This window comes from Semicossyphus pulcher, unplaced genomic scaffold, assembly GCF_022749685.1.
Source record: "Semicossyphus pulcher isolate SPU_LCO1_2020_fin unplaced genomic scaffold, fSemPul1.0.p SCAF_12, whole genome shotgun sequence".
Lineage (NCBI taxonomy): Eukaryota > Metazoa > Chordata > Actinopteri > Labriformes > Labridae > Semicossyphus > Semicossyphus pulcher.
In genome coordinates, this window is record NW_027211626.1 from 29,911,261 (window position 1) to 29,939,252 (window position 27,992).

At 38.8% G+C, this 27,992-nt stretch overlaps 2 protein-coding genes across 2 annotated transcripts; one reads left to right on the forward strand and one right to left on the reverse strand.

Annotated features, from left to right (window-relative positions):
* Positions 1–205: 205 nt before the first annotated feature.
* Positions 206–7,386, reverse strand: yipf4 (Yip1 domain family, member 4). Its single transcript, XM_069659290.1, has 6 exons — positions 7,172–7,386; positions 5,757–5,910; positions 3,391–3,562; positions 2,272–2,349; positions 2,047–2,160; positions 206–1,137 (listed from the first exon to the last, which is right to left on the reverse strand). Exons 1-6 carry the CDS (start codon positions 7,227–7,229, stop codon positions 1,000–1,002), a joined length of 714 nt encoding a protein of 237 aa, XP_069515391.1. The 5' UTR covers positions 7,230–7,386; the 3' UTR covers positions 206–999.
* A 7,462-nt stretch (positions 7,387–14,848) lies between these two features.
* exo1 (exonuclease 1) lies at positions 14,849–27,976 on the forward strand. Its single transcript, XM_069659176.1, has 14 exons — positions 14,849–14,891; positions 17,596–17,792; positions 17,929–18,048; positions 19,803–19,926; positions 20,144–20,281; positions 20,592–20,804; positions 23,601–23,788; positions 23,941–24,043; positions 24,142–24,355; positions 24,920–25,106; positions 25,666–26,215; positions 26,394–26,483; positions 26,708–26,901; positions 27,743–27,976. Exons 2-14 carry the CDS (start codon positions 17,632–17,634, stop codon positions 27,852–27,854), a joined length of 2,394 nt encoding a protein of 797 aa, XP_069515277.1. The 5' UTR covers positions 14,849–14,891; positions 17,596–17,631; the 3' UTR covers positions 27,855–27,976.
* Positions 27,977–27,992: the final 16 nt, after the last annotated feature.

Genomic DNA, 27,992 nt, shown 5'->3' on the forward strand with positions numbered 1-27,992 from the left:
TAGCTAGCTACAAACATTGTCTCAGCGTTTCAGCAGTTTGTGACATACTGTCACGTGGATTTTTCTCAGTATGACGTATTGTTCTCGGTCTCTATATAATTTGTTTTTATAATGGAACTGGGACACAGCTATTTTTAACATTATGATTTAAAAACAAATGTGTAAAGTGAAATATTGCGGGTGAATCCAACTTGTTATGACCATCTTGAAGATTCTTGCAATATACAAAACTGTTTAATATATTACCATGACCAGCTGTGTTAACTGCATATAATGCACCAATCATACATGAAGCAGCAGATGTTTAAGTGAGAATTTGCTTACATTATTGATCAAAGGATTATATTCCTGTATGAAACGGTTGACAAACAGGACACAGGGGTGGGAAAACAAGGCACCACATTTAGTAGACAATGATTTATATCACTCTAACAGACCAGTCAACCTGCCCCTGCTGCTCAAATCCATAAATAAATAAAACAGGTCTAAGGAAAAAAAAAAACTAAAAGCATAAATGGAAACTTCTCATAGTATATTACAATGCATAACAATGAAGAACATTTCTCAACTTCCTTCTGAGTGGTGCTGTCTCCTTAGTCAACTGACTCCATGAACATACACACAAATATTTGGCACCACATTCTTCAATGGGATAAAGAGAGGGGGAAATCATTAAATAAACAACCATGTGACTATTTCCAACTTCATAAGCTTCAAGTAAACGCAGCAATATGGGAACTGTATTGCACCTGTAAGCCAGTCTGCGTACTGAAAGCTTTAAGCTGTAAAAGCAGTAAGTATTTTATTGACCAAAGACATAAAGGGACAAAACTATATACATTGATATATATTCCCAACATCCCCACCGTCTAGAATTTAACAGCATTAAAAAAGAAATAAACACCTTTTAAAAAAATCCTGGGTCCATAGTTTGACTTTTTTACCCCCATGCTCCAGGGTCACAGTCCATGAAAAGGTCCACGTTTTAAACTGAACCAGTCACACACCCGTATATAGTGACAGGAAGTAAATATACAAAAGGAAAATGGGATATATGAGAAGGGGCTTCTTCGTTTTAAATTCATCTCCGACGAGCAGTGAAGCAGCACTGTAAGCAGCCCAGAACACGCCAAACAGCTGAAAGACAAAGTATCAATGTATTAATTCATCAATACTCCTCACTGTGAAGCATCACATTACTCAGATCATTTCAAGTAGAATTAAGTGGCGAAGCGTTTATAAAAGTTACATTATCATACATCTTTAAGCAATCTAATCATGGGTTTTTTTTGTTTTGAAGCGGTTTTGGACAAAAGATAGCAATTTCTTGCATTCTTGAAACCTTGAATTGGTTGAAGTATGTACAAAATATACCTAGAACAAATAGAAAATTCTAAATGCCATTAGTTTTCCAAACAGATTGCTTGGTAAGGGTTCACTATTAAACTTTGAGTGTGAACAAAGAGAGTCTCAAGGAGTTGGTTGTGATTATGGCAGAGGTTAAATATATATTCAGCCAGTCATTGTTTCCCATAGAATGGCAGTTTACCTGTGGCGGCCATGATGTAGTGGTGTTCGTGGAAAAGAAAGGGAAAGTAAATCTGCTTAACTTGCTTTCTTTTGCACGTGCACACACACGCCAGCAGAATTTCTTTTTTTAAGTTACCCAAAAACACACAACTATAAAATAATATATATCTTCTATTTTGTACTTTACAAATATACTTTGGCAGCCATTAATATACCTGGGCGGCCCATCCATGTAAAGTACATAAACTGTAGTCATATTATGTTTTCCGCAAGCAGTGCATCAAACAGCTGACTACTCTCTTTGTGTTTAAAGTCATGTTACCAATGTTTTTAACTATATCCTTTAACTGGATAAAGGATTTAAGTCATGGTGTGTCGCACCATCAGCGAAAGAAGCTGAGCTATAGTTAGCTGTTGCTGGGCTCACAGCTTCCTAACCCCCCACAAGGATCACAGTATATAGCAAACAACATAAAAAACAATAGGCTGTTTGTTGTTCTGTGGTCTTTGACTTACTTTAATTAGTGTAGAAACCACCTCGAACCCCCCGATCACTAAGAGCAAGGGAGCTATAACGATGAGAGGAAGAAGGGAATATCCAATCACACCAAGAACCTGTCCGAAGGAAACCTGCCCAAAAGAACAAGAGTAGACTCCATCAGAACATGTGATTTACGAAGACACATTAAAGTTCTATCTGACTGTATTTTGACTGACTGCAAAAGTGTCAGATGCACTTACCTCACCACCGAGAACACGAGCCAGCAGGAAGATTGTTATTGCTCCAAATATCCAGATGGTGATGATCCAAGACACAACCTGCAAAAACAAAAGCAGAGCTTCATTTTTCTGTGAGTTAAGTAAAATCCTGCTCTGCATGTTTTTTGACGAGTTCTTTAGGGCAGAGCTCAGGATGGTATCTTAACAACGCAAGGTAATTTCAAGTTTAACCCTGGCTTTTCAGTGCTCATACAAAAGCCCTCAATTGCCAAAGCTACTTGTCTGTGGGGTCTGCATGCCACTGTGTTGAGCTTTTTGTGACATCCTCATGTGCTTCATGCGCTGTGACTTAAACTGAGAAATGATGTTGTATATAAAAAATGTATTGAGAAAGAAAAGAGTTAGCCACATCAGAAATAGTAATACAACATAGATCCAAACAGGTTAAGTAAGTCAGCAAAGCGTCAGACATGTGCCAGCTTTAGCAGTGACCTGGATTTATTCACCATGAAACAACATGAAAGAAAATCACTGACAATATGGACACTTCTGTCTGTCCCCCCACAGATATTAAAGAGGCCTTCAATATCAATGTTGGCTGATTGTATGGTTGGTTAGTGCTTTGTGTTGCCATCAAGTATGTGGTTGACTTTACTGTACTGTTGTGTTGATTTGATGTAGCTGAGTAGCTGGATTTGTCCTGCCATTTTTAGAAGTTGGAATTACGTAACATTAACTTTAAACTCTAAGCATAGTAAACTGTGTTTGCTGCTTATAATTTATTTGTTCGGCGAACAGCCGCTGTTGAGAGCTTGCAAATCAGCAAAAACTTTGACAAAGGCTAAAACTCAGCTGAATAGTTACTTGGTAGCTAGCAGGCTTTTTTGTAGTTTTAGGTGACCCATAAGTAGAAAAAACATGTTGCTTTTCTGCTTTACACTGACATGTGGAAAGTGCTGCAGCCTTTCTTGTTTCCCTCGGTCCTTGTAGTTAAGCCATTAGATGCATCAAAGCCATAACCACAATGCTCCTCAGAGGAGGCGATTGTAAACATTCCCAAAGGTAAAATGGCTGCTATTTGATCCCATTATTTATAAGGCTGATGACATAGTGGTGATGCTTTTACTGTTTTCTGCTCACCCTGAACTGGCCATAGATGGAGATCATGGAGAAGAGCAGCACCACAGCTAGAGGGCCCCAGAAGTCTGGGTTGTCTCTGACCACTTGTCGGTTATAACCCAGTGATGGCATTGGCATCAATACACATCGGATCTTGTAATAGATGTCCTTAAGGTCGATGTCCAGCTCCTCCCTGATCCCACAGAGAAGAACACGTTATAATAATATCAATGAAAAACTTTGGACATTATTTACTTGATATGAATAGATCTAACAGCCTATCACACATCACACAGACAGCTAGTCAGTCTGCTGTTTTGAGCTTGCATTCAGGAAAGTACTACATTTTCAGCCTACTACTTTTCTAACTGCTTCAGGTCACTGTGCCTTTCCACAAGTTGCAAGAAAAAATTTTTGGACAGTAAGCAGTTCAGCTAGCAGCAACAGTGCCCTCCCTAAAGGGCATGGGACAGACACTCATTTTAACATGAAACTGCTTTATTTTGTGCTTTCCCAGTTCTAATCTTCAGGAAGAGACTTTGCAGATAATTTGGGTCCTAATTTCTCAGAGAGAACTTCTTTCATCAGTGTTTTTACCCATTTTATTTATGTTTACAAAAAAAGAAAAAAAGAAAAATTACAGCCATAAAAATGAATGACAGACAACTTCAGCTTTATGTTAATGAACTATATCCTGAACTGGTCTAAGATTTCGGCCATAATCAGGATACTCCTCAAAGTGGCAGCATTATTAGATTATATTCACATTCAACAAATATCGATAAAAAATGCTCATTTTATATATATATATTGTGCATTGTGTAAGTTACATTTATTTATCCATTCAAAAGCATTCAAAAGATACAATATTATGAGATTTCAAGAAACTAAACTGGTGACTTTTCTCTTTTTATTTTATCCTATTTTAACAAACTTATATGTCATAAACTGCTGCATCTGCCTGCGTGTTATCCATAATACGCAGTCAGATAACAAAGGGGAGACTCTCTCTGCTCCAGAATCAAGTTACAGTCAAGCTAAACCTCAATCATTATATTGAGCTGCTAATAACAAAAACGTCAGGAACTGTGCTCAGTTAAAGAGGCACTCATGTTGGACATCATGTTTATCTGACTACAGTAGGACGGAACCATCAACTTCTCCTAAGGTCCTACGGGTATCATTTGTTGTTGCCGCTGGCTTTGATCAAATTTAGACTTCTTGCCCAGCCCCAGTCCTAATCTTTATTACAAATTTTAAAAAAAATCCACAATATTCCAAAATGTTTGAATTAAGTTGATAGTGAAGAAGCACAAAGAGGATGTGAGTAATATTAACACAACACTGTGTCTGCTTGTGATTAAAGTGTACTTGCAATATATTAACATTTTTCTGGGTTTAAATCACTTATGGTATAAACTAAACTCTCCAGTAAATTGCTTCAGTCGACAGCTGCGAAATGGCTGCAGCATAATCCTTAGGAGCAAATGTGCCCAATCAAAGTAATCCACTAAAAATTGCTTGTTTTTGTTAATGACAGATACTTGAAAAATCAGCCTGAACCTAACAAGATTACAGAAGAGGCCCATTCAGAGGTATACTTTTTTGATACGAGTAAGATTCTTACTCCCAGACACAGCCGCTACATCGCTCTTCAAAGCCACTGGACTCCATTTTAAAAATAGAGATATTACATTGCAGAAAATAGGAATTGCTGATGTACTGAAGCCTCAAACAGTTAGTTTTTTATGTTTATTTGTATTACACAAACCAAATCCACCCAATAACACAAACAAACTAACAGGTCGAAGCAGCAACTCCTGTGTTCTGCAAAGCAAAATTGCCGTTTTTGTCATTGGAGTCTGGTGGCTTTGAGAGCAATTTAAGGGCTGTTTATGGTTAAAAAAGCAGCTTAACTGATCACAAGGGTCTATCTCTAACAGACAACCTTTTTGTCATGTCAGACCATTCAAACTACAACTAAGCCTGTCAGTGGCAGAAACAAAGATTTTTACTGGATTGATTTTGATCAGGCTCTCTTTGCCTGCCATTTGCCTTAGAGATTACCATTCTGCCATTACACTCCTTTCTGCGGGTGCCAGCTGTAGCAATCTATTGCGGCAGTTCACATATTTAAAAAACAACAACAAAGGGACCCAATTTCAAAATGATCAGAACTCCGCTTTAAAGTTAGGGTTAGTCACAGGCATGTCTGCAGTATAGTAGTAGACCTTATCTGTATCTTGGGGATGAAATCAAACAGAGATCCATAAAATTAATCTTGCTAGCTTTGACTGCACTGAGGCTGGTCTGCACACATGTAGTGGCAGAGATCTTTTAACTAAAAAGGTACAAGTTAAAAAAAAAAGTACATAACATGTACTCACAGAAGAGGTTTGCTCTCTTCACTGTCATCCTCCTCCACTTCCAGCAGCCAACCGTAGCCTCGCTGCCTCAGGAAAGTGGTGGCATATGGATCTTTAACACTCTCACTGCCCATGTTTAGTTTAATGTCTGGGGAACTGATGGTACCACTGAGCTCTGTGGAGGAAATATTTACTTTAGAGTAGTGTTTAGGGTACAGAGTGCTGTGGCACAGGTAGGCCTAATACTTACATACATATAAAATACCACAGGGTTAATAAATAGTATTTCAATACAATAGTCTTGAACATCTTACTTATAATCTGAGAACAGAAGCACTTCCTTGACTCAAATTGAGTTACTTTGAGGTGCTCTTTGGATAACAATGTATATGTAGCATAATAATGACAAAATAAATCAGAGGCAATCTCTATTTTAATATCTAAAATGACTATATGTTCATGGCATGGTCATGTCAGACCTTCAAATCCACTCAGTGACAAGGCTTCATCAGAGGGCAAATACAATGTGTTCAAAGGTCAAACATTGGTTTTTGACCAATGTTTCTTTAGGTTTTTATAACCATCTACTTCAGTATATTGAGGACATCTTTGAACAAGGCAACATCTGCAATCATGGATCTAAGCTCAAGCAAAAACTATTGTCTGTTCAACAAAAATATGATAGTCAACTATTTTGACTATTACCATTTGATTATCAATTAACCTTGCCGTTTTGGTCGAGCTCTTTTGTCATAAACAATGTTTTTTTGTAGTTTATGTCAGGTAGCTGCTGTAAGCTGTAGCTGTTCGAAAGTGCTGTAGAGAAGGACACTTAGTGTGTCAACCTCTTTTGAAGCACCTAGTCCTGTTGTTAGGACATCTGTATGAAAAAAACATCTGTATTTAAAAGATGAATTATCGTCTGAAATCAATCCGTTACTTCGGCCTCTATCCGCCAGTATATTATACTACACGAGGAGGTGGAAAGTTTGTGATTGACCACTGCATACAGGATGTAGGCAAGTGACCAGACTAAACAACGATGAACGTTGCATTTTAATATATCTTAAGTTACGACTGTTCTTCTTACTCAAACAGAATCTCTTTACGGGCTTTTTTTATAATGGCCTCGTAACTTTGACGATATGACAAAAAAAAGTTTCCTTTGATTTTAGTTGCTTGTTCTTTAGTTGTTATTTGCTTTCGTGGACGACACGTAGCATTACTCTGAACAGTTAGCTGAAGATAGCATACACATTTAGTAATGAAGAGAAGCCATAACGAATAGCAGCACAGCGTTGGCCCACGCGCAGGCATCATACTATTTTAGACATTTACTGTGGTGATTGCGTTAGTTTATGACAATTAAATAAGGTACGTCAACGTCAAGTGGTTAGCCCTTTTAGGGCCTGCTAGCTGTGTGGGCATTAGCCTACCTTCAGCCTCTGTCGAGGAGACGAACGTGAAATCTCCGTTGGTCGGAGAGAACTGCATGGTTGATCTTATATTACTGACACACGCCTACAAAAGAATGACATTTGAATGAGCGGTCAGTGAAAGTTGACGGGAAGCGTTAATAACGCTGTCATAGATTACAGCTCGGACGCGAAGTTAAACTATCGCATTTTGTTTTCGTTCCGTCTGACACTTCTGTGGTTGGAAGCAGGAAGTACAAAGGAAGCTGGGAAATGAGACACGTCTTATGATGCATTCAAGTAATTTTAGAAAACTGGGATATTAGAGATACTTCATAGACAAGACCGCTCAACTGAGAGTTATGATACATAATTTTTGGCAAATTTAAGTAACAATTAAATCCACACGTTTTGGTCTTAATCTACTTATTTATTTATTTATTTATTTACAAAATGACAACACTGAATATTGTTATTGGGAAGTTCCTACTGTCCTAAAACAACAGACGAGAATGGGAACATGTTTTAAGATGACAAGGTATTTTGTTTAGCGGATTAAAATGAATTTAAACAACACTAACATATTATTGTTATTATTATTATTATTATTATTATTATTATTATTATTATTATGATGTAATATACAATTATCGAAATGAATTTGAGTTAAATCATTCTGACTTAGAAGCCCTTAAGGTGCTGAGACACGGTCAATTCTGGGGAGGTATGTAAACTAGCTGTCTCGGCAGCAGTTAACGTCCAACTGCAGAGTGTGCAGTTGCCTTGCAACGGTTTGGTTGCTTGTAACTATATCTTCAGAAGGCACAGAACTTACAAGGACTGAATTCTGCAAGTGATACACTGACAGACTGATACGTGAAAACAGAGGAGAGAATCATATAGAAGTGATCGTAATACAAAACAGAAATACAGCATTACAATAATTACAATGAATAGAATAGAACATAGAATGGAAAAGTCGGAGAACTCACAGGAGATTAAAGTTGAGTCTATTAGGCCACTAATCAGACCTTTTTTGAAAGGATGACAGCAAAACAATGGGCAATGATGAAAACTGGTAATGAAACACCACCAAAATTCAGTTAACAGAACTTATTTTGGACTTACTAACATTACTGTCAAAGACCTTATGGGAAACTGTTAAGAGAGAAAAAGTTATCATGTTGGAGGAGCAGATTCGTTCCAGTCTAGGCAACACAATTCATCCAAGTTTTGCTCAGGTTCTGAACATTTCTGATGAGGTGACATGTGCCAGCTCAAAAAACTTGACAAAATGTATTGTTATGTTGCCCACAGTGTCAAGTCCTCCCTCCTTGTTTTATCAGAGTCTGGGTGGCATTTAATTAATCTGCAAGTCACTCCCCCAAAAAGTCTTAATGAGATGGTTGGTCATACCTGCAAAATGTTAGAAACATTCATAGGCAAGATGAAAAATGTATGCACAACTCAAGCCAGGCATCGTAAGAAGAGAAAAAGCAACATCACCTCCAAAGAGATGGACTTAGACAGAGAACTGGGGATAGAAGATTGTGAGGTGGCTGACAGTTCTGACCACTGTCAGTCACATACCAGATCTGTGGGACCAGAAACCCTGAAGAGGATCTCAGGAGAATCGGTGAACAGCTGTCTGAGTGCAACAGCTGAATCTGTTTACAAAATAATTAGCCAAGAAGTCCATGAAATCGCAGAACCTCTTTTAGATGACACGGTAGACACTAAGTTGCTACAAACTGACACTTTTCTTGAGATTCAAGCTATTGCTCAAGACATCACTCAGTCAATCACCGGAGAAGTTTTGGAAAAAAGAAATGCTACAAGCCCAGTACTTGAAAAGAAAAGCACATCTTCTTCGTCTTTGAAAGAAGTGATGAACAAGATTCGTACCTTTTTTGCTGAAGTGCAAATTCTGCCGGGGCTCCAAACTTAGAAGCAGACAGTCAGTGCAGTCACTGGCTGACCGTGTTGACTCTCTGTTTCTTCAAATGGAGGATGTGAAACACAAAGATGGAGGTTTGTCTGTTTCCCAGACTAATCGACTTTTCCGATCATAATGTCCTGGTATTTACTAAAGAAAGAAGTGATCTCCTCTACAATTACACCATGGATGGAATGATGACTGAGATCACCCCAGAACCGCCATTTTGCAGGGCAGTGTGTCCTAATATTTACTTTGAAATACAGGCCAGAGTGTGGTCTTTCCTGGGACTGATGAGATGGTGGCCACCAACAGTTGACCTCTGGTCTGGTTAAACTTGTGGTAAAAAAAAAAAATGTCCAAACTGCAGGATGAGGAAGCACAAGCAGAGTTTAAGAAAACATCTGTCAGAATAATTGTAGAAATGCTAGTTACGTTTATCTTCGACAAAGCAAATATGAACCACAGCTCAGTAAAGCCAGAGACCATCATTCAGTGGCTGTTTGAAAAGATATGGGCCGCAGTGAGGTATGATGATTTTCAGATTACTCTCAGAACTAAAGACCTAGGCAAGAAGTTGGGCTGTGTAGGGGTGGGGTTGGTTCTCCAGGATCCAGAAGTTGAAAAATACTGCAGGTTCTTTAGCGCCATCTCCAAGGCCTTTACTGCACCCTTCAGACGAGGAAGTAAGGTTGGTGCAATTTAGGTGAAATTTGTATTCACCTTGAAGGAAAAAAGTAGGCCAATGTTTTTCTTTTTTCTTTCAAGGCGAATACAATAGAGAGTTCAAGTCCTGCCACACTGTACTTCCTGCTTCACTGGTGCCTGTCTTCGAATGGTAGTAAACTGAAAGTAATCTAGATGTCGGGTAGGACTTGAGCGGTGCCCCGCCAATCCCCACCCAATCCCCACCCAATCCCCACTCAATCCCCACTCAATCCCCCCCAGGGTTTTCTCCGGGTTTGCTCCGGTTATCCCAATTAATCCTGTAACAATTACTTACGGGATTTAAAAAATGTTTTTCATTAATCTTAATAAAAAAGCTAAAGTTTTCATTCTTCTTACTTATTTTATTATCGTCTTTTGTAACTTTTTTTTTTATATAAAAAACCCTTTTCCTTGCATTAAAGTAAAGGTCACGACCCAAACTACAGTAGAATAGTAAGGGTTAAATAGATTTGCAAACATAGCTAAAAAATTAAAACTAAAACAAGAAATTAAAGTTTGAGCTCATTTATAAAAACTTTAATATAGATATTTATTTATTTTTTATATTTCTAGAAAAAAAAAAATACAAATTTAAATAACAAACTTTCAAAATCTGACTTTTTTCCAGTATTTCATTTATAGAAAGTCTGTCTAAAAATAGCATTCAAACTCAAATCATGTATTCAAGTTAAAATGTTATTGTTCCAATATTTAATAAACTAGATTCACAGATTTCTCAGGGTCAGCGTTTTACAGTGAGCACCTACAGAATGAGTAAAACAATCATGAAAGAATAAAGCTTTTACAGCATTGTAAATAATACAGGTGTATGGGATCATTGTGCATAATGAGTACATTTACTTAGTACTTTTGTACTAATGGTGTAACACTAGTAAGTACACATGTATAGGTACTGGGGAACAAGCTCTTTAAATTATTATTATTATGTTTAAATCAAATTACCTCTGCTGTAACACTATAATACTGTAACATCCGCTGTTATCCTAATAACAAACCCTGGGTTACCAGCGACCTGATGCCCTACTGAATGACAAGAAGAGGGCCTTTAGGTCAGGGGACAGAGCAGAACTTAAACGAGTACAAAGAGAACTAGAACACAATAAAAGAGAGTAAAGAGTCTTACAGACATAAACTGGAGGAGAAGCTGCAGAGGAACAGGGTCGACTTCGGAGAAGCTGGAGGACATGCTGGTGGAAGGCCCCTGGTCTCATGGATCATGGACTACCTGACGGGCAGGCCATAGTTTGTGAGGCTGCAGAGCTGTGTGTCTGACCATGAGCAACATTGGGGCCCCTCAAGGAAGGGCCTGAGCCAGCTTTACTTTCTGAGGAGGCTCAGGTGCTTTAATGTCTGCCGCAAAATGCTTACCAGTCTGTTGTTGCGAGCATAATCTTCTTCACTGTTGTTTGCTGGGGTGCAAGAAAGGACGCACACAGACTGAATAAACTGAAGAAGGCAGAGTCTGTTGTGGGCCTGCAGCTCGTCAGACTAGAAGAGGTGTTTGAGGCCAGAATACTGGAGAGACTCATGACTATATTGGGCAATGGCTCCCACCCTCTTCATAACATGCTGGACAATCTGAAGAGCAATTTTAGCAACAGACTCCTCCATCCCCGCTGTTCCACAGAAAGATACAGGAGGTCTTTCCTACTTACCTCAATCAGGCTGTACAACACATCCGCACATGCCAAACCTACAGCCATTGACTGTACTAAATATCTTTGCACTTTTGCTCTGACTGTTTTGTACATCTGCCCTGACAACTTGAATGTATCTATATATATTTATATCTATTAGTTTGTGTTATGTGTGATATTATTCTATTCTATTATATTTCCTATCCTATTTTATTATATCGTGTGTATCATATTATAACTATAAATATTAATATTATTATTATTACTTAACATTTATAGTACATTTATGTTTCTAATGCCTTTTCTTTGTTATATAGTATTGGTCTTTATATGTATGCGTGTGTGTGTGTGTGTGTGTGTGTTTGTATTAGTTTTTAGTATTTTGTGGGTTTTTTTTGTGATGTTGATTTTGTAGCGGCTATTACAATCTAATTTCCCCTTGGGGATAAATAAAGTACTTCATCTATCATCTATCATCATCATCTTTATGACCCACAAACGCAAACGAGTCCATCAGCGACAAGGTATAGTCTATTTTTATTATTACTTTTCAGTCTGTTACTGCGGCCACCAGGTTGGTGTCAAACGAGGCAATTAACAGCACACTGCTGTAAAAAGCCTTCGTTTACTTTTTCCGCAGCAAAGATTTATGGTGAGTTGCAAGTTAGGCATTGAAAATAAAGCGGAATGAGATTTTTTTTAAAAAGCATTATTTCCACAAGTCCAGGACAGGAACAACAAGGAGATGAGACACTCTTTGTCCACATGGGTCGTCAAGATCAATACAAAATGAAGGTTCCTTACAGAAAGGTTTTTAGAAATTGACATTTAATCAATAAAAATCCATCACAAAACAGGTTTACTAGCAAAAAACAGCTGAAAATAAGGAAGAGCATAAAGTGATTAACAATTTCATATGCTTTTAAAATGGTGCAACCAAAGTCATCATGTTACAACATAACTTTGATATGTACTAATAAATCATGCAACGCCATTTTATCTGCCTTTAATGAATATTCCTTAATAATGAAGTTTACATGTCCAACTGGGATGTCATTAGAATTTGATACAAACTTGCCAACAACAGCTTCAACTAAGAACACAATACCAAAATGTAAAGAAAAAACAAACATCCCATCACTGGTAATGGTGTTTTATTTAAAGTTCGCTACAACCCCCAACTCGGGGGCGCCACTCTATAGCACCTAAAGAAAGAGGAAAAAAACATCCTAATACAAGACAAACATGAAATAGAACATTTGGTCAGTTAGTTAGTTTGTATATTTCTTTTTCTTGGAACCAATTAAAGACAAGCATCTACTGCATGTGCACAAAACTGAAGGAGTCTTTCAAAACACCTGCTAATGGTGCAATAGCCTACAAGCTAACATGAGCAGACTTCAAATGGTGGAAATGTTACACTCAAAGTTAAATAAATCTGTGGCAAACAAAAATTCTTTTAGGCACTGCCAGCAGAAGATCTGTTGAATCGCAGAGAATCATTATTTCATACGGCCAACATTTGTCATGGAATGTGCCTTGTGCATAAATGTATCTCTTCACATTCGTTTCTGCTAGGCAGTGGGATAGCTTCAGTGTCTTTCACATCAATTTAAGTTGATGTTCTGTTTAATGTATTATATATCTTTCTTCTCCTTATTTAATTCTGGGCTGTTTGTTTCTTGTCTGTTGAAAAAGCAATGTATTAAAAGTAAAATGAATCTATCATAAACATTATATTACTCTAATTGAATGTAAATGGGCTAAATCAGATCAAAAGAAGTCGAATGAAAAAAGTAAAAAAATATAAAGGAGTGCATAAATATAGTATTTTGGTTGGAAACTCATCTCTTGATTTAGGAGAAAGTAAACAAAAAAGAGGTAACACTATTTTTGTTTAGATTTGGTCAGAGAGCCTTACCAGATCACTGTGTTTATTTATGTTGCCTATTTGTTTTTAAGATTTTTACTTTATTTGATAGGACAGTGAAGATAGACAGGAAACGTTGGAAGGAGAGAGTGCATGAGGCAGACATGCATCAAAATGCCGCGAGTTGGAGTCTAACTCGCAGCTGATGCAGCGAGCCTAAAGCTGCAACTGCGATCTTAGAGGCTCAGAGAACACCATAGAGACCCTGTTACAAATGAGATTTCCAGAAATTAGGATGGTATACATAGCCTATTACAAATCTTTTTATTTCCAGTCAGACCAGGTTAATATAAATTTGATACATTTCTCAACTCCTTAGTCCTTCATAAGCCTGGTTGTCCCTCAACAATAACATGGGGGAACGAGTAAATCACTTTTAAGACTGTGGGAAGGAAGCCGGGAACATGCAAACTCCACACTGAAAGGCCCCCTATGTCCGAACCAGAATTTAAACCAGGAACTTTCTAGCTGTGAGGGGACAGCGCTAACCACTGCACAACCTTGCAATCAAGGGTACATCCAGAATTGTACAAATGTATTAGATAAGTCCTGTTCCTTAGACTAGAGAACTGGTACTGTATATGAAGGAGGATTTTATGCAGACGATGTACTTGTCACAATCATGGACTCAGGTTGAGACCTACCTCTAGCAATGAATATACTGACAACGTATTGGAGAGGTTACTGGAAGCAAGAAAAAACGGCCACTACAAAACGCTGGTTTCAGTACAGCCCCCCTGTTGGCCACTTTCATAAAATCATTCTAGCACAGATGACCTACTCCATGCATATCCAAAAAGAACTGGGAGAAAAAACGGTGGAAAAAAATATGTTTGTTGAGCTGATGACAGTTCCTTCATAATTGCTGCATATTTTAAATAATATTTTTCCTTAATAGAGTAATCAACCTGCAACCTCCTTATGTTTCCTTTTATTGGATTTTTTTTCTGTTCATCTGTGTTTTTTAACTGCCCTTCCAAGCTTACAATGTGAAAGGTGTTCGTAAATAAAAAATAATGAACACGTATTTTATCTAGTTTCTTCCTTGGCTGTGCGCATTCTTGAAGTCGCCATGCCCGTCTTTTGAAGCATAATCCGCCATAAGAACCAGCGTGTCCCGTTTCTCAAAGACGCGAGGGCGGTTGAAACGATCTGTGTCTTTGGCACACAACGCAGCATTGCAAGTGTAACCAGTATGCTGTTGAATCTCTTATAGCTTATGGCCACACAGTGGCAACTAGTGTGGGAGACACTTCCAGCTACTGATGACTGTAGTGAGGAGTAAAGAGAGATCAAAAATCGGGTTTCAGCAACGTAAGTATATAACGGGGTGTGCCGGTCGCATTTTGGAGCTCACCCTCTGGTCTTTCGTTAATCCCGCCCCCATCCATCTGGCCTATAGCGGCAGCTCTTACTGAACTTACGTCTTTTGCCGCTAAAACTAAACTCGCTCACAACTACTACACAAACAAGCTGCCTGTATGCGTGGAAACAAGTTTCAGGAAATAAGTAAGTTTTAATCCACAATTCATGGATTTTGATTTACCATGCCTTTCCATGCCGTCTTGGTCAGTGTGTGTATCTTTTACATGTTGTGTCTGTGCACACTGACAGCAGTTGAGCCACCGTAAGTAAGCGTTATGTTCGTGAAGAAACTGTCCCCTTCGTTGCTACCTTGCTTCTTAGATGGACGATTATAAATCTATTTCATCAACGTACAATGTTTGTAAGGTAAATTATGTACTGTACTAAAAAAGAACGACAATATCATCCCTTTAACACATGATACTCTCAAACAGTTTCACAGTTTGTACTTTACGTAGAGATTGCTAGCTTTACTTAAAAGACAACGACATTAATGTCGTCTTGCCTTTGAACAAACACCTGACAACATTTATAATTCGTTGATGTCTTACGCTCATGTAAGGGTTAAATTCAGCCGACTTGTGTTGACCAAGCAGGTCTTCAGTTACCTGAAATCTCAACTTGAAATTGTGTTTGGTTTTAGTTAATGTTAGCTAATTGTAGCCTTCTCTTGTGTTTTGCTGGCTGAAGAGAACTGCTACACCTGAAACTAGTTGGTCTGATGTTTGATATGTTGCATGCAGTCCTCATTAAAGCCCGACAACTAAAATCAAAATAATGCGTATAAAGTTTTTATCGATCAATCAATCAGACTTTATTTGTATAGCACTTTTCATACATCTAAAATGTAGCACTAAGTGCTTTACATATACAGAAAATAAATACAAACAAAATAAAAAAACAATCAGCATCCCCACCTTCCAATTCGTGCACAAGGCTGAATTAAAACATGCTGTAAATAGAGAGCTCAATAAAAACAGGAACTGACGAAACTGAGGAAACGCTATCATGAATTCATAATGAGTAAACACTGGAGGTAGGATTACAAATAGACTCAAAATAGCAAAAAATGGAGTACATAGATCAGACAATAAAACATTTAAAGGTTATCCATTAAAATTCACTATAATAAAATTATAAAACACTAAAGAAGATGATAAAACATGAATGAATATATATTTACAGTGTATATATATAAGTAAATAGATAATCCAGAAAACTAAAACTAGAATAAAGTAATAAAGCACTAAAAAAAGACAGACTAAGATGCTAAAGATAAAACGATTGTAATAAAAGTAAAACTAAACAGGTAGGGCTTTAGTTTGCTTTTAGAAATGTTCACGCTCTGTGCTGCACTCAGGTCTACAGGCAGGCTGTTCCACAGGCGGGGGCCGTCATGAAAGATGCCTCACCATAAGATTTGGTTTTGACTTTTGGCACAATTAAAAGCCCGCTACCTGAAGACCTGAGGGTTCTCACAGGCTCATAAGTTAAGAGCAAATCTGATAAATAGGTGGGAGCCAGACCATCAAAAGCGTTAAAAACAAATTAAAGAATCTTAAAATTGGTTCTAAAACACACCGGGAGCTAATGCAGAGACTTTAAAATCGGTGTGATGTGTGCTCTCTTTCTGGTCTTTGTTAGCATTCGTGCAGAGTTATTGATGTAATTGGCTATTTTATAAGTAAGGTAAAAGTTTTAAATTATGTATTACATTTGTTGCAAAGTAATATAAGGTAAAAGTGGTAAGTTGTAAAACCTGCAAACATGTTGGTACCACAGTGTGTGGTAACTGTACCTCCTATAGGAGAAAAGCTTGTGTGGAAAGCGAACCACAAATAAGCGTTAGAAAGATGTTACGAACTTCAACTCAGCTAATGGATCAAATAAACATTTGTTCACATTATCAAGTAAAGAGTGTGAAGTATTGCTTTATCTAAACCCGACATTTACGGCATAAGTTAATGCTGTGCTATTTTGCTTTTTCATGCAGTGACAGAATTATCGATTAGAGAGGGCAAAAACAGTCTCCAATTTTGTATTTAGATTATTGTGCCTTAAACCTAGTTTCTATTTTAATAACAGTATAATATAGAATAGATTCGGTGATGAGAGAAAATGAAATTCTTCCTTTTTTTCTGGTATTAACAATGTTTACAGGTGAGGAAATAAATCAACAAAATAAACAGACAAACGGTAAAATGAGATAATTAAATGAGTCACAGCATATTCCAATCAGTTAGGAGAAGGTCATGAGAGACTGAGGGGTTATGGTGAACATGAGTCACAAAGTGTGGGGGCTGTTGCATGTCATTCTTCATCTGTCTCTCCTTCTTTCCTGGCATCTACACTGTGTCAGTCATAATAAGGCATAGACTACATTTCCCCAAAACACATCAAAGAGGAGTAAGCCCCATAAAATGACAGAAGACGAGCCTATCATCAGTAAACTGTCAACATTCCATGCATGTGGAAATGGAGCTCCTTTTGAAAATGGAGCTGTTTTGTGTTGTGACATGTGCAGATATAAAGGAAGGGGTGTGTCCCATTTGAAGTGACAGAATTTCAATTATTCTGGTAAGTGATTTTTGAAGTGGTAACTCAACCATGGATGTTGTTCACGCGTGTTCAGAAGAACATAACATGAGAGGACATTTGGTTTCCATAGAACTTTCATCTCTTAATGAATATTTCTTCTGGTTTTTGTGGGTCTTTGGCCCAAGAAAAAGAGAGCTGCTGAAACCCTGTCTTACAAAAAACAATTGTCCAAATTAAGGTTATATGTACTTGGCTATGAGCTTCCAGGGTGGTAGATTGTTTTAAGTGTATTTTCCTGATTCTTTCACAGTTAGAGAATCGGTGTGGCTCAAATCAGCTGCTGAAAATGGGAATCCCTGGACTGCTGCAGTTCATCAAAGATGCAGCAGAGCCCATCAGTGTTAAAAAATACAAAGGGCAGACAGTGGCTGTGGACACGTATTGTTGGCTGCATAAAGGAGCCTTTTCATGTGCTGAGAAGCTTGCTAAAGGAGAACCAACTGATCAGTAAGCATTTTTATTTTTAAGTTGAATGACAAATAAAGGTATTTTGAAAATATGTTTATATTTACATAGTCATCTTCTCCTATTGAGGATTAAGTGTTCAGAAATACTATTGGCATGTGAATTTATCAAATTCTAGGTACGTGTGGTACTGCATGAAATTCGTGGACATGCTTTTGACTTTTGGTGTCAAACCAATTCTGGTGTTTGATGGACGCAATCTGCCTTCAAAAAAGGAAGTGGAAAAAGCCAGAAGAGAGTGAGTATTTACCTTGATTGTATATGTTACAAGACACTTTGATATCCATGACAGCGTATCATCTACGACCTCACAAGTTCCTGAACAGGGAACAGGTTTGTCTTCTTGACATTTTTCAACCAAAAAGCCATCAGGCTACACCTCGATCAGTGTGTTGCAAACTGTGATCAATTCCATGGTGATCACTTTGACATGCATTTACAGTCTCAGAGCTTGAGTAGCTTTTGCACACTTTATTGAACACATAAACTCATTAAAACTGTCTTACCATACCGGGTTCTGTGCAAAACTACCCCAACCTTCCAGCACTTTTCACCACATACAATTCATACACGGCTAATTATCAACTGTGTGCTAACTGGGAGGTTTTGCATTCAAAATGTGGACTTGTCACCCACTCACCACCATTCATGTTAAAGGTTCAAAAAGAACTCTTGTGTATCCCCTCAAACGCTTTAAGTCAATCTAGTTTGTTTTCTATCCCCTGACCCACGTCTCACTGAATATCATGCTTGGAAAACAACCAGGAAAAAAGACAAATCTCCGAACAAAATAAAAAACCTGAATCTCAGAATGCTTTCCAGGAGACCCTTCTCCAAGTCTCCACATGCAAAAAAACAAAACAAAAACCAGCATTATTTTTTCTAACACTGCTTGTTAGCAGCACTGTAAATGGTAAAATGGTAAATGGACACTATTTTTACTTTTCACTACATTTCACAATCACCCTTTCAGACACGCATTCACACAGTATTGTAGTGCCCTGCAAGGTCACTAATCAGCTATGCTTTCATACACATTGATACACCGTAGGCTATGACTTTTACATGTTACTGACAGAAAAAGCAAGAAACACTGATCCATAGACCAGAGTTCAGTCAAGATTGTATGATGTGCTTTATATTTTGGCAGCCAGTCTATGTATGAAAAGGAAGTCATGTGTTAAACCTTTCCCAGGTTTGAAACTCGCCTTGGAAACTGTGATGGACTGTTGTTTTTCTGACAAGATAACTGAATGAAAAATCAATCAGTTATTCAGACATAATTGTTAGTTGCTACCTGGCATAAGATATTTTAAAGTCTTGGTTGAAGATCCAATGACGGTCAGTGAGATAAGACAGCACATTAATCATAATGTCTTCATCACCCAATTCAAACATTAGGGGATGATTAGCAACAAACTGGAATGTCTGGACTCTATAACAAAAACAAATGCAAAGGCCAACATTGGGTTGATTAGATATAGCAGATATAAACTACAGAATCATTCAAACAGACACAAACTCTGTACACAGAAAGAAATATGACCAAAACAGAAATGAAGCTATGATACATTATCTCCTACAGAGTGTCTGAGAAGCACTGATGGCCTGTGCCAAACACAGAAAGCAAGTGTTTTTCATACTTGGTAACAAACAAGCTCAGACAAAGCTTGGTTTATTGTAAGAACTGCATTCCAAAACAGCAACAGTGCAACATTGTTTATGTTTGGAGGTGCAGAGAGGAATGCACCGACCTGTAGACAGGTGAGGCCAAACTACAACAAGGAAGTTCAGCTGTATCCGTGACTGTCCTGTTTATCTTTTTAACAGTCAATTACAAGGTTGTTGGTTTTTTTTGTAGGTTTTACGTTATTGTCTACACACAATTCCTTCAGTTTGATTTCTCACCATTTTAAATTGGACTTAGACTTCAGTCAAATAGTTTTTTTTTAAGAATGAAACTGAGAAACATCTTCATTATGTGCCCTGCAGACGCAGAGACGCCAACCTTCAGAAAGGCCGACAGCTGCTACGGGAAGGAAAAGTGTCTGAGGCCAGAGACTGTTTTACCCGCTGTGTTAACATCACCCCAGCCATGGCTCATAACCTAATAAAGGTGAGGACTTCCTATAACCTGCCATATTTAGATTAGAGCCTTAATTCTAGGGCTGTCACCGATTGTCACAGAGCAAGAATAATGAAAATAGATAAAATGTTCATTTCATTTTTTTAAATGTATTTCTTTATTTGGTTCTTTCTGGTTACATCCATCAATGTAGCATGTTAGAAAAGTTATGTTGGAAATGTTTTTTTTGTTATTTTTTATAACCCAGGTTGCGAGGGCGAGAGGGGTGGACTGTGTTGTGGCTCCATATGAAGCAGATGCTCAGTTAGCTTACCTCACAAAATCTGGTTTGGCCCAGGCTGTCATCACAGAAGACTCTGACCTCCTGGCTTTTGGCTGCAAAAAGGTATCAAAAACAAGACCTGCCTGTCCACCGCCATACATATAAAAACACACAGAAAACTTGATCCTTGTATGAAGAATACTTGTCATTCTTAGAAAATTAAATTTCTTGGACAGAAAATGGTAAGAGTGCTTAATTTAGGTGCTCTGGAAACACAAGAGAGAGAAGGGAGAGAAGCAATAGACAATGTCAAACAAAGGCATTTAGTGCAGAAAGAGCCATAATCAAAGGCTTAACAATATGTTTATATATGAAAATTTTTGCTTGAACCACTACACATACTTTGCCTCCTAATCATGTCACAATCATGCAGGTGATCCTCAAAATGGACAAGCAGGGCAACGGCCTTGAGATCGACCAATGTAACCTCGGCCGCTGTCGCTCTCTGGGGAACGTTTTTACAGAGGAGAAGTTTCGTTACATGTGTATCCTCTCTGGCTGCGACTATCTGGCCTCCCTGCACGGCATCGGCCTGGGCAAGTCCTGCAAGCTGCTTCGGCTGGCCAAAGACCCTGATATCCTCAAGGTGAGACCCGGTGGTGAAATGTGAGGTTGAGGTATGCATTTAGCAAGTTGACAACTATTTGAAGTTGGAATTTCAAAAATGCTTTTTACACTGCCAGTTCAAGGCGGGATTATTACGCCTCTGTTACATTCTGTCTTCTATGTAGAACGCACAGAGGTGGAATGGTGGGACAAAGTTGTCACCAGAGGTGAAACGGCATCTGTGTAAACAGCGAAGCGGGCAGGATGAAACAGCGCCGTGTGTGTATATGAAGCATGTGCTGTTTGTTTACACCTTGCGCCCGTTTTGTTTCCGCAACACCGGAACCTAATGGAAAAACACACTGGGATGGGTTTACGCGTGGTCCGATGTAAAATGACAAAGGTGGCATTCCTGTGGTTCCACAGTGTAAAAAGGGCTAAAGACACATTTTAAGAATGATCAATGTTGCAACTTAAGGCCTATTCACACAGGGCTACCTGTGGACCTTGTGTCATTTTTAATTCGACCCTGCTGAATTGCCAAACGCGATTAGTAACATCCCTTTTTTATTTCAATTATTACTTTCACGTGATGTCCAGGCTCCACTAAACTTTGCTTCCGAATGTTACTGTTAATAATAACCTCATAATAACTGTTGAACCTGTTAAAAGATCAAAAAATATTTCTTACCATATTCAGCCTAGCAAGTCATCCATCTAATCATGATGAGATTTCTTACTTTTTAATTTTAGATCACAGACATGGGCGATTTACAGGGGATTAAGATCAAAGACGACTTCCACCATTATTTCAAGTTTGTATATATCCCAAGGATGTACTAGTCTTTTGTAAAAAGGCCTCCATGCTAGACAACGATGCAGAAAAACTAGTCCATGCATTCGTTACTTCCAGGTTGGATTATTGTAACTCGTTACTATCAGGCTGCCCTAATAAGTCACTAAAAACTCTGCAGCTGGTACAAAATGCTGCAGCACGTGTGCTGACAAGAACTAGGAAGAGAGATCACATCTCTCCTGTATTAGCCTCTCTGCACTGGCTTCCTGTAAAATCTAGAATAGAATTTAAAATCCTTCTTCTTACTTACAAAGCTCTTAATGGTCAGGCACCATCATATCTTAAAGAGCTCATAGTGCCATATTACCCCTCTAGAACATTGCGCTCCCTGGATGCAGGCCTGCTTGTGGTACCTAAAGTCTCTAAGAGTAGTGTTGGAGGTAGAGCCTTCAATTACCAGGCCCCCCTCCTCTGGAACAATCTACCAGTCAAGGTCCGGGAGGCAGACACCCTCTCTTCTTCTGTATCTTCTGGTCCCATTAACATTACTAACCACATATCTTCCCGGGAGTTCTTGTGCTCCCTTGTCTTGAAGGTTCCTGAGGATCGTTGCTGCAGACCACCTGCTGCTGTGGACCTGCTCGACTGCAACAATTACTAACATCAGCCTTCCCCATAGTATCATTATTGTTGCTGCTAATGCTAATAGTAGACCTGTTGACTTCAACTGTTACAATTACGATTACCTCAGCCTTTATCATTACTCTGCTTCTCTCGCTTATTTATTTATTTATTTATTTAGCTAATCTTCACCCTAGTCTACCACTTTTATTGGCATTGTAACCATAAGTATGTGTCTGTTGTTGTTCATGTAACAAGGACATATGTTGTTGTGGTAACAAGAACATATGTTGTTGTTGCTCTCTTTGCCTGTCTCTATCCTGCATCTCCTTCTATCCCATTCTCGGCCCATCCAGTCGAGGCAGATGGCTGTTCAACATGAGTCTGGTTCTGCTCGAGGTTTCTGGAGGAAGGAAGTTTTTCTGCCAATATGCCGAATATTGCTAAGTGCTACTCATGGTGGATTCATGTTGGGCCTCTCTTTAAATAACATAACAAAGAGTCGGTCTAGACCTGCTCTTTCTGTAAAGTGTCTCGAGATAACTCTGGCTATGATTTGGCGCTATACAAATATAATTTGATTTGATTTAGACAACAAACATGAAAAAAAGTATGTGGACGTCATCATGCTAGGGCCTCACTGCCTACCTCTAACTCTGCTGCCAGTCCCATCTTTCTACATTGAGTTGCGTTAAATAATGGCCCATCAATAATCATTATTGCTGAAAAGCACACATGACAAGCAAAGACATTAGAATTCTTGACCTTGTATATTGTAGTTTAACAAAATAATCCTAACTCAAGGTTTGCTATCTGTTGTGGTTGAAACAAGCCTCAACAAGATGGTAAATGTACGTTGAGTTAGGATTGATCTGAGTCATGACTCCTCTATACACAGGCCACTGTTTGTTAAAAATCATTTAACAGAGTGAGTCTGTTCAATATATGCCAAACATTTAACCTAAATTGGTCATGAACAGAAACATTAAATCCAAATGAATCAGATTAGCCTATAATAAGATCATGTAGAGAACAGAAACTGACTCAACAAATTTGAAAGCATGAAATTACCTTTTCAACAGTGTTTGTACCACTGATTCAATTCATGTATATAACAAATTAATACAATTGATAAAATTACATGGATATTGAGGGCAGCTATTCCAATTACACATAAAAATTGCACATAACATACATAAAGGTTCTAATTTTTTAAAATACCTAAATAGCTGTTCCCAACACAATCATTGGTATGTTTTTGATAAAACATTAAGCTCAAGTTTAAACAAAAAAAAAGCCAGTCACTGATTGACAGAAGGTGACTTTCAAACCATCATGAAAATAATTTACTCGCAAAACTTTGTAAGAGTGCTTCAGCCGCAGACTGTTTATTTTGAGTGCTTGTTGTTACCCTATCAGGTGATCAGAAAGATGGGCCAGTACCTGAAGATGAATCTAGTCGTCCCAGAAGAGTACGTCAAGGGATTCATCAGGGCTAATAACACCTTCCTCTACCAGCTAGTGTTTGATCCTATCGGCAGGAAGGTGGTACCCCTAAACCCGTACCCAGAGCACATAGACCCAGCCACCCTCAGCTACGCTGGAATGTATCCTCCTGTCCTGAGTCCCACCTGACAAAGTGTCACCTTTGTAAATATTTTGATGATTTGGTGTCACCTCTGATTTTTTGTAATTACAAAATAGCAAGTTGCTCTTCATGTCTTACATTGTATTTCATCCTTGATTACATTGAATCCAGTAACCTTGGAGACGAAAAAGGTCTTCAGATGGCCATTGGAAATGTTGACATCAACACAATGAAGAAGATAGGCGACTTCAGTCCAGACAAACCCATGCAACAGGTATGAGATCATAATATTGACATAATATTGGAAATGTGACACTTCATCCAAATCAAGTGTCACATTTCCAGTTAAAGAAATTAGCCAATTTGTTTTAGGCTTCTAAACCCCGCAGTCACAACTGGAACAGCTCACCAGCCTCCACTGGGCCAAGTCTCTGGAGCAGAGGCTTCAAGCCTGGATCGGCTGCCCCAACCCAGACTGCTGCCTCCCCAGAAAGGCCTCCCTCCACCAGGGGGAAGGAGAGAGTCGTCAGCCTGGATGGTCTGAGGCTGCCTTGTAGAGAGCTGCAGGTGAAGAGACCTCGAGAAGGTGAGCTGTGTACATGCAGTGTTTTGGTTTCTTTTGCTTTGTAAAATAGATTCACTTTGGAAAAAGTCTGATTAGTTGACAGCTGAGGATTTTGGGAAGTTTCATCTTTGGTATTTACAGACATTTTACTTGTATCTTTGACAGAAGCATTAAAAATCGTTTTTCTGGTTTTTGTTTTGTAACTTAATGAAGTAATTTATTTTGGTGGAATAAGAAATGTTCACACGTAGTTTGTTGTGATAAAACACAAGCAATTAAGTTTAAAAGAGAGGGTGAATAACACTTGACATGGACTCACACTAACAGATTTACATTAGGACTGCAAACATTCCTTTTTCAGTTTAAAGTAAATTTGATTGCAGAAGTAAACTTAATTTAAACTGAGCTTTAGTTTTTGGGGATGAAAAAAAATTCTCCTCAGGTACTGTGATTGGTCTATTAAGGACACTGAATCACAATCATACCATGTAGGATATCAATGAGCAGAATGGAAATAACAGAGCATAGCAGTGACCACAGCATATCATGACCCCTGGAGTGGACTTGTTTTTTTGTTCTCCATAGACTCTTGTATATCAGACCAGGATGTGCTGCATCAGTACTCTGCCGTCAGTACGAAGCGATCCAGGTCAGACCAGCAGCCAGACAAGCCAATCGTAACCAGTCAGCCCCGCCTACGCAACCGCTTCGCCACCCTGCTTGAGAGGAGAAACCAGGAAGCCAAGGAGGGTGCCGAGGCCACATGCAGCAGGTGACATCACCAAAATCAGTCTCTTCTACTGATCATCTTTTTTATTAGACTTGTTGCTAATCTAGAGACATAAACACAGTTTCATAGCCTCTAGCCTGAAGTCATTGCCTTTTTTCTCCTTTTCCGATCGGATGAATGGAGAGGCGGGCCTTCTGTCAGTTTACAAAATAATGGTTAGGTTAATGACAGCTTATGATTCGGTGGTTGCCTTAACAACTGAAATAAAGGGGCAGCGAGCTGCTCTTTTTTTAAACATGCATTTTACAGCCTGCAAAATGCATTCTGTCTGATTGGGACCTTAATTTTCATTAAAAGTGTAAGATAATAAAAAGGACATCAATGTCATGTTTGTGCTTAATAATAACTTTATTTACATAGACCTTAAAACACAATTTTACAAATTGTTCTGGCAAACAAAGCAAAAGCCACAGGCAATACACTAAGACTGACAATAGCAAGACTAAGTATTATTTGGATTTCTGTTAAGCTAAAGCAAGAAGAGAAAAGATGAAGAAACTGTATACTCTCTCTAAGTGATTGTATTTATGCCCACATGTAGGTTCTTTAGCAGTTCTACTTCAGCAGCCAGTCTGAGCACTAAGTCTGCTCAGCAGGCATCACCTCAGGATGTGGAGCCCAGAGCTGTGAGTCCTGCTCAGGACAACTCTCCCAGCTCCAGGACCAATGATAGTGACGGCCCTGATGTGTCATCTGTGGACACCCCCAGCCCGCCTCCATCACCAAGCACCACATCTCCCAGTTCAGCCAGTCAGGGCCTTGGACTGTTTCACTGGTCAGGCTGCTCCCCCTCAAATGAACAATCAAGAACACCTAAGTCCACCTCAGGCCTGACTGCCCTGCAGCAGTTTCAATATAACAAGAAGAGCTTTTCCTCATCAACGAAGACCCACAGATTGCCTGGAGACATGTCACCCCCACATCTGTCACCCACTGAAGTAAAGAAAGAGGACAAGGACAACCTCTCAGACTCCCCTCCATCCCAGGACAGTGCCTACTTCTCCCAGTCCCAGCCTTACCTCACTTCCTGCCACAAAGAGGAGGTCCCCACCTACAGCTTATCCACCCCTCACCAGGAGGAGGATGCATATGTAGGTTCATTACAAATCTCTAACGCCTTCAAACATGTCTTTACATCTTCTTGTGGTTGGGTCAGCCATCACACATGCATCACCGCTGGAGTTTCCTGGCTCATGAGTGGGTGTGCAGAAAGCTATTTTGGTAAGATGATTTTTTGTTCTTACGTGTGTCTTTCATGTGCTTCCCCAGGATATGAATTCAAGCAGAGATTCAGAGCCAGAACAGAGCCGCACACACTCAGCAGCAGCAGACAAGAAACTGGGCATGCTTGGAACAAAGGTGAGCTATTTTCTTTTGCATTTTTTTTTTTTACAATAAGACGCTCAAAGAGGATGATGTCAGCCGCAAACCCCCAAAATATTTAATGGTGATTATATTATTGTTTGGGAGTAATTTTCACCATGAAAGCAAATACACAAAATATTTTCACCTTACACTTTTAAATCTTAATACATTTTCTGCTGTGTTTTATTCGCCTATATATATGGTGTTTCTCCCTGCAGGTTTCAGGACTGTCAAAGCCGAAGTCCAGCAGACAGGGTCAAGCAGCAAAAGTGGGGACGTTGGGTCCAGCTAGGGCCAGCGGTCTGAGGAAAAGGTCTGTTGGTTCTGTTAAGAAAACCTCCAACAATAACGAGAACAACCCTGGTGTCCAGGCCACAATCAGCAGCCTTTGGAAGAACTTCAGCTTCAAAACGTAAAAGAGAAATACTCAAGTTACTTTGTAAATGAATACAATTTTGAAGTAGAATTGTAATCCCATTCTATACATTGTGGTTACTAGTTTTAAAGGAAAGTGTCACTGTGGGCCATGTTAAAATTTAACAATGTCCTATCTGCAGATTGATCTGACTGAATATCTCTCGAGAGTCGATGATCAGAACTGCGTCTGTTGCAGCTATTATTGACCAATCAGAATCAAGTATTCAACAAGCAGCGTAAATACGCTCTGTAGAGCAGTTAGAGACCATTAATAAGAACACATTTTAGTTGCCAGGTTTTAAAAAATTCCCCCCCTCCACACTTTCTTTGTCTTTTTTTAGCTCAAAAGTCCATAGTTTTAACTGCTCTAATGGACTGTTTGACCTCTGACCCTCTGGGAAAGAGGTCAAACCATCACCTAAGTAAAACCCACTTATCAACAACTTTTCTTTAACGTAGAATAAAAGATGACTTGATGACTCTTGCAGTTTCCAGAAAGTGAGAAATCTGTTGTTTTCAATCACTTCTTAACTCATTTCTGTTGTGATCTATGTAAGATGCAGACTTTAGCTGGTCACAGAAATATTGAGTTCAGTATATTCTCTTGGGATATGAAATATCACATTTAATTTAATCTCACCTTATTCAACCTACTTATCACTGCAGATGAATTTAAATTCCAACTGAAGCAGAAACCAGATTGATCACATTGTTAAAAACATTGTCAAAGCAGGGAGGAGGACTAGTTGTAGGCCTTAGACATTTGGCTGTGGTGCCTGTCAGTGACATAGTTTCTAAGGGAAGAGCTGTAAAACCACCCCTCCTGTGTTTTTCAGAGATACTCAAAAGATGACTCCCTTGTTGAAAGGAAAGCCCATGTCTCCAGTCAAAGACAACCTGCTGGTCAGCTCACCTCAGGCAGACATGAACTCCATCACCAGCTTCTGATTGATGCTTCGAATGTTACGCACAGTACAGAGCACTCCTGTGTGGGACTGAAGCTTTTAAACATACCATGTATGTTCATGATTTCTCATAATCGTGTATGTATCTCTTTATGTATATATTTTTAAATAAAGCCACTGT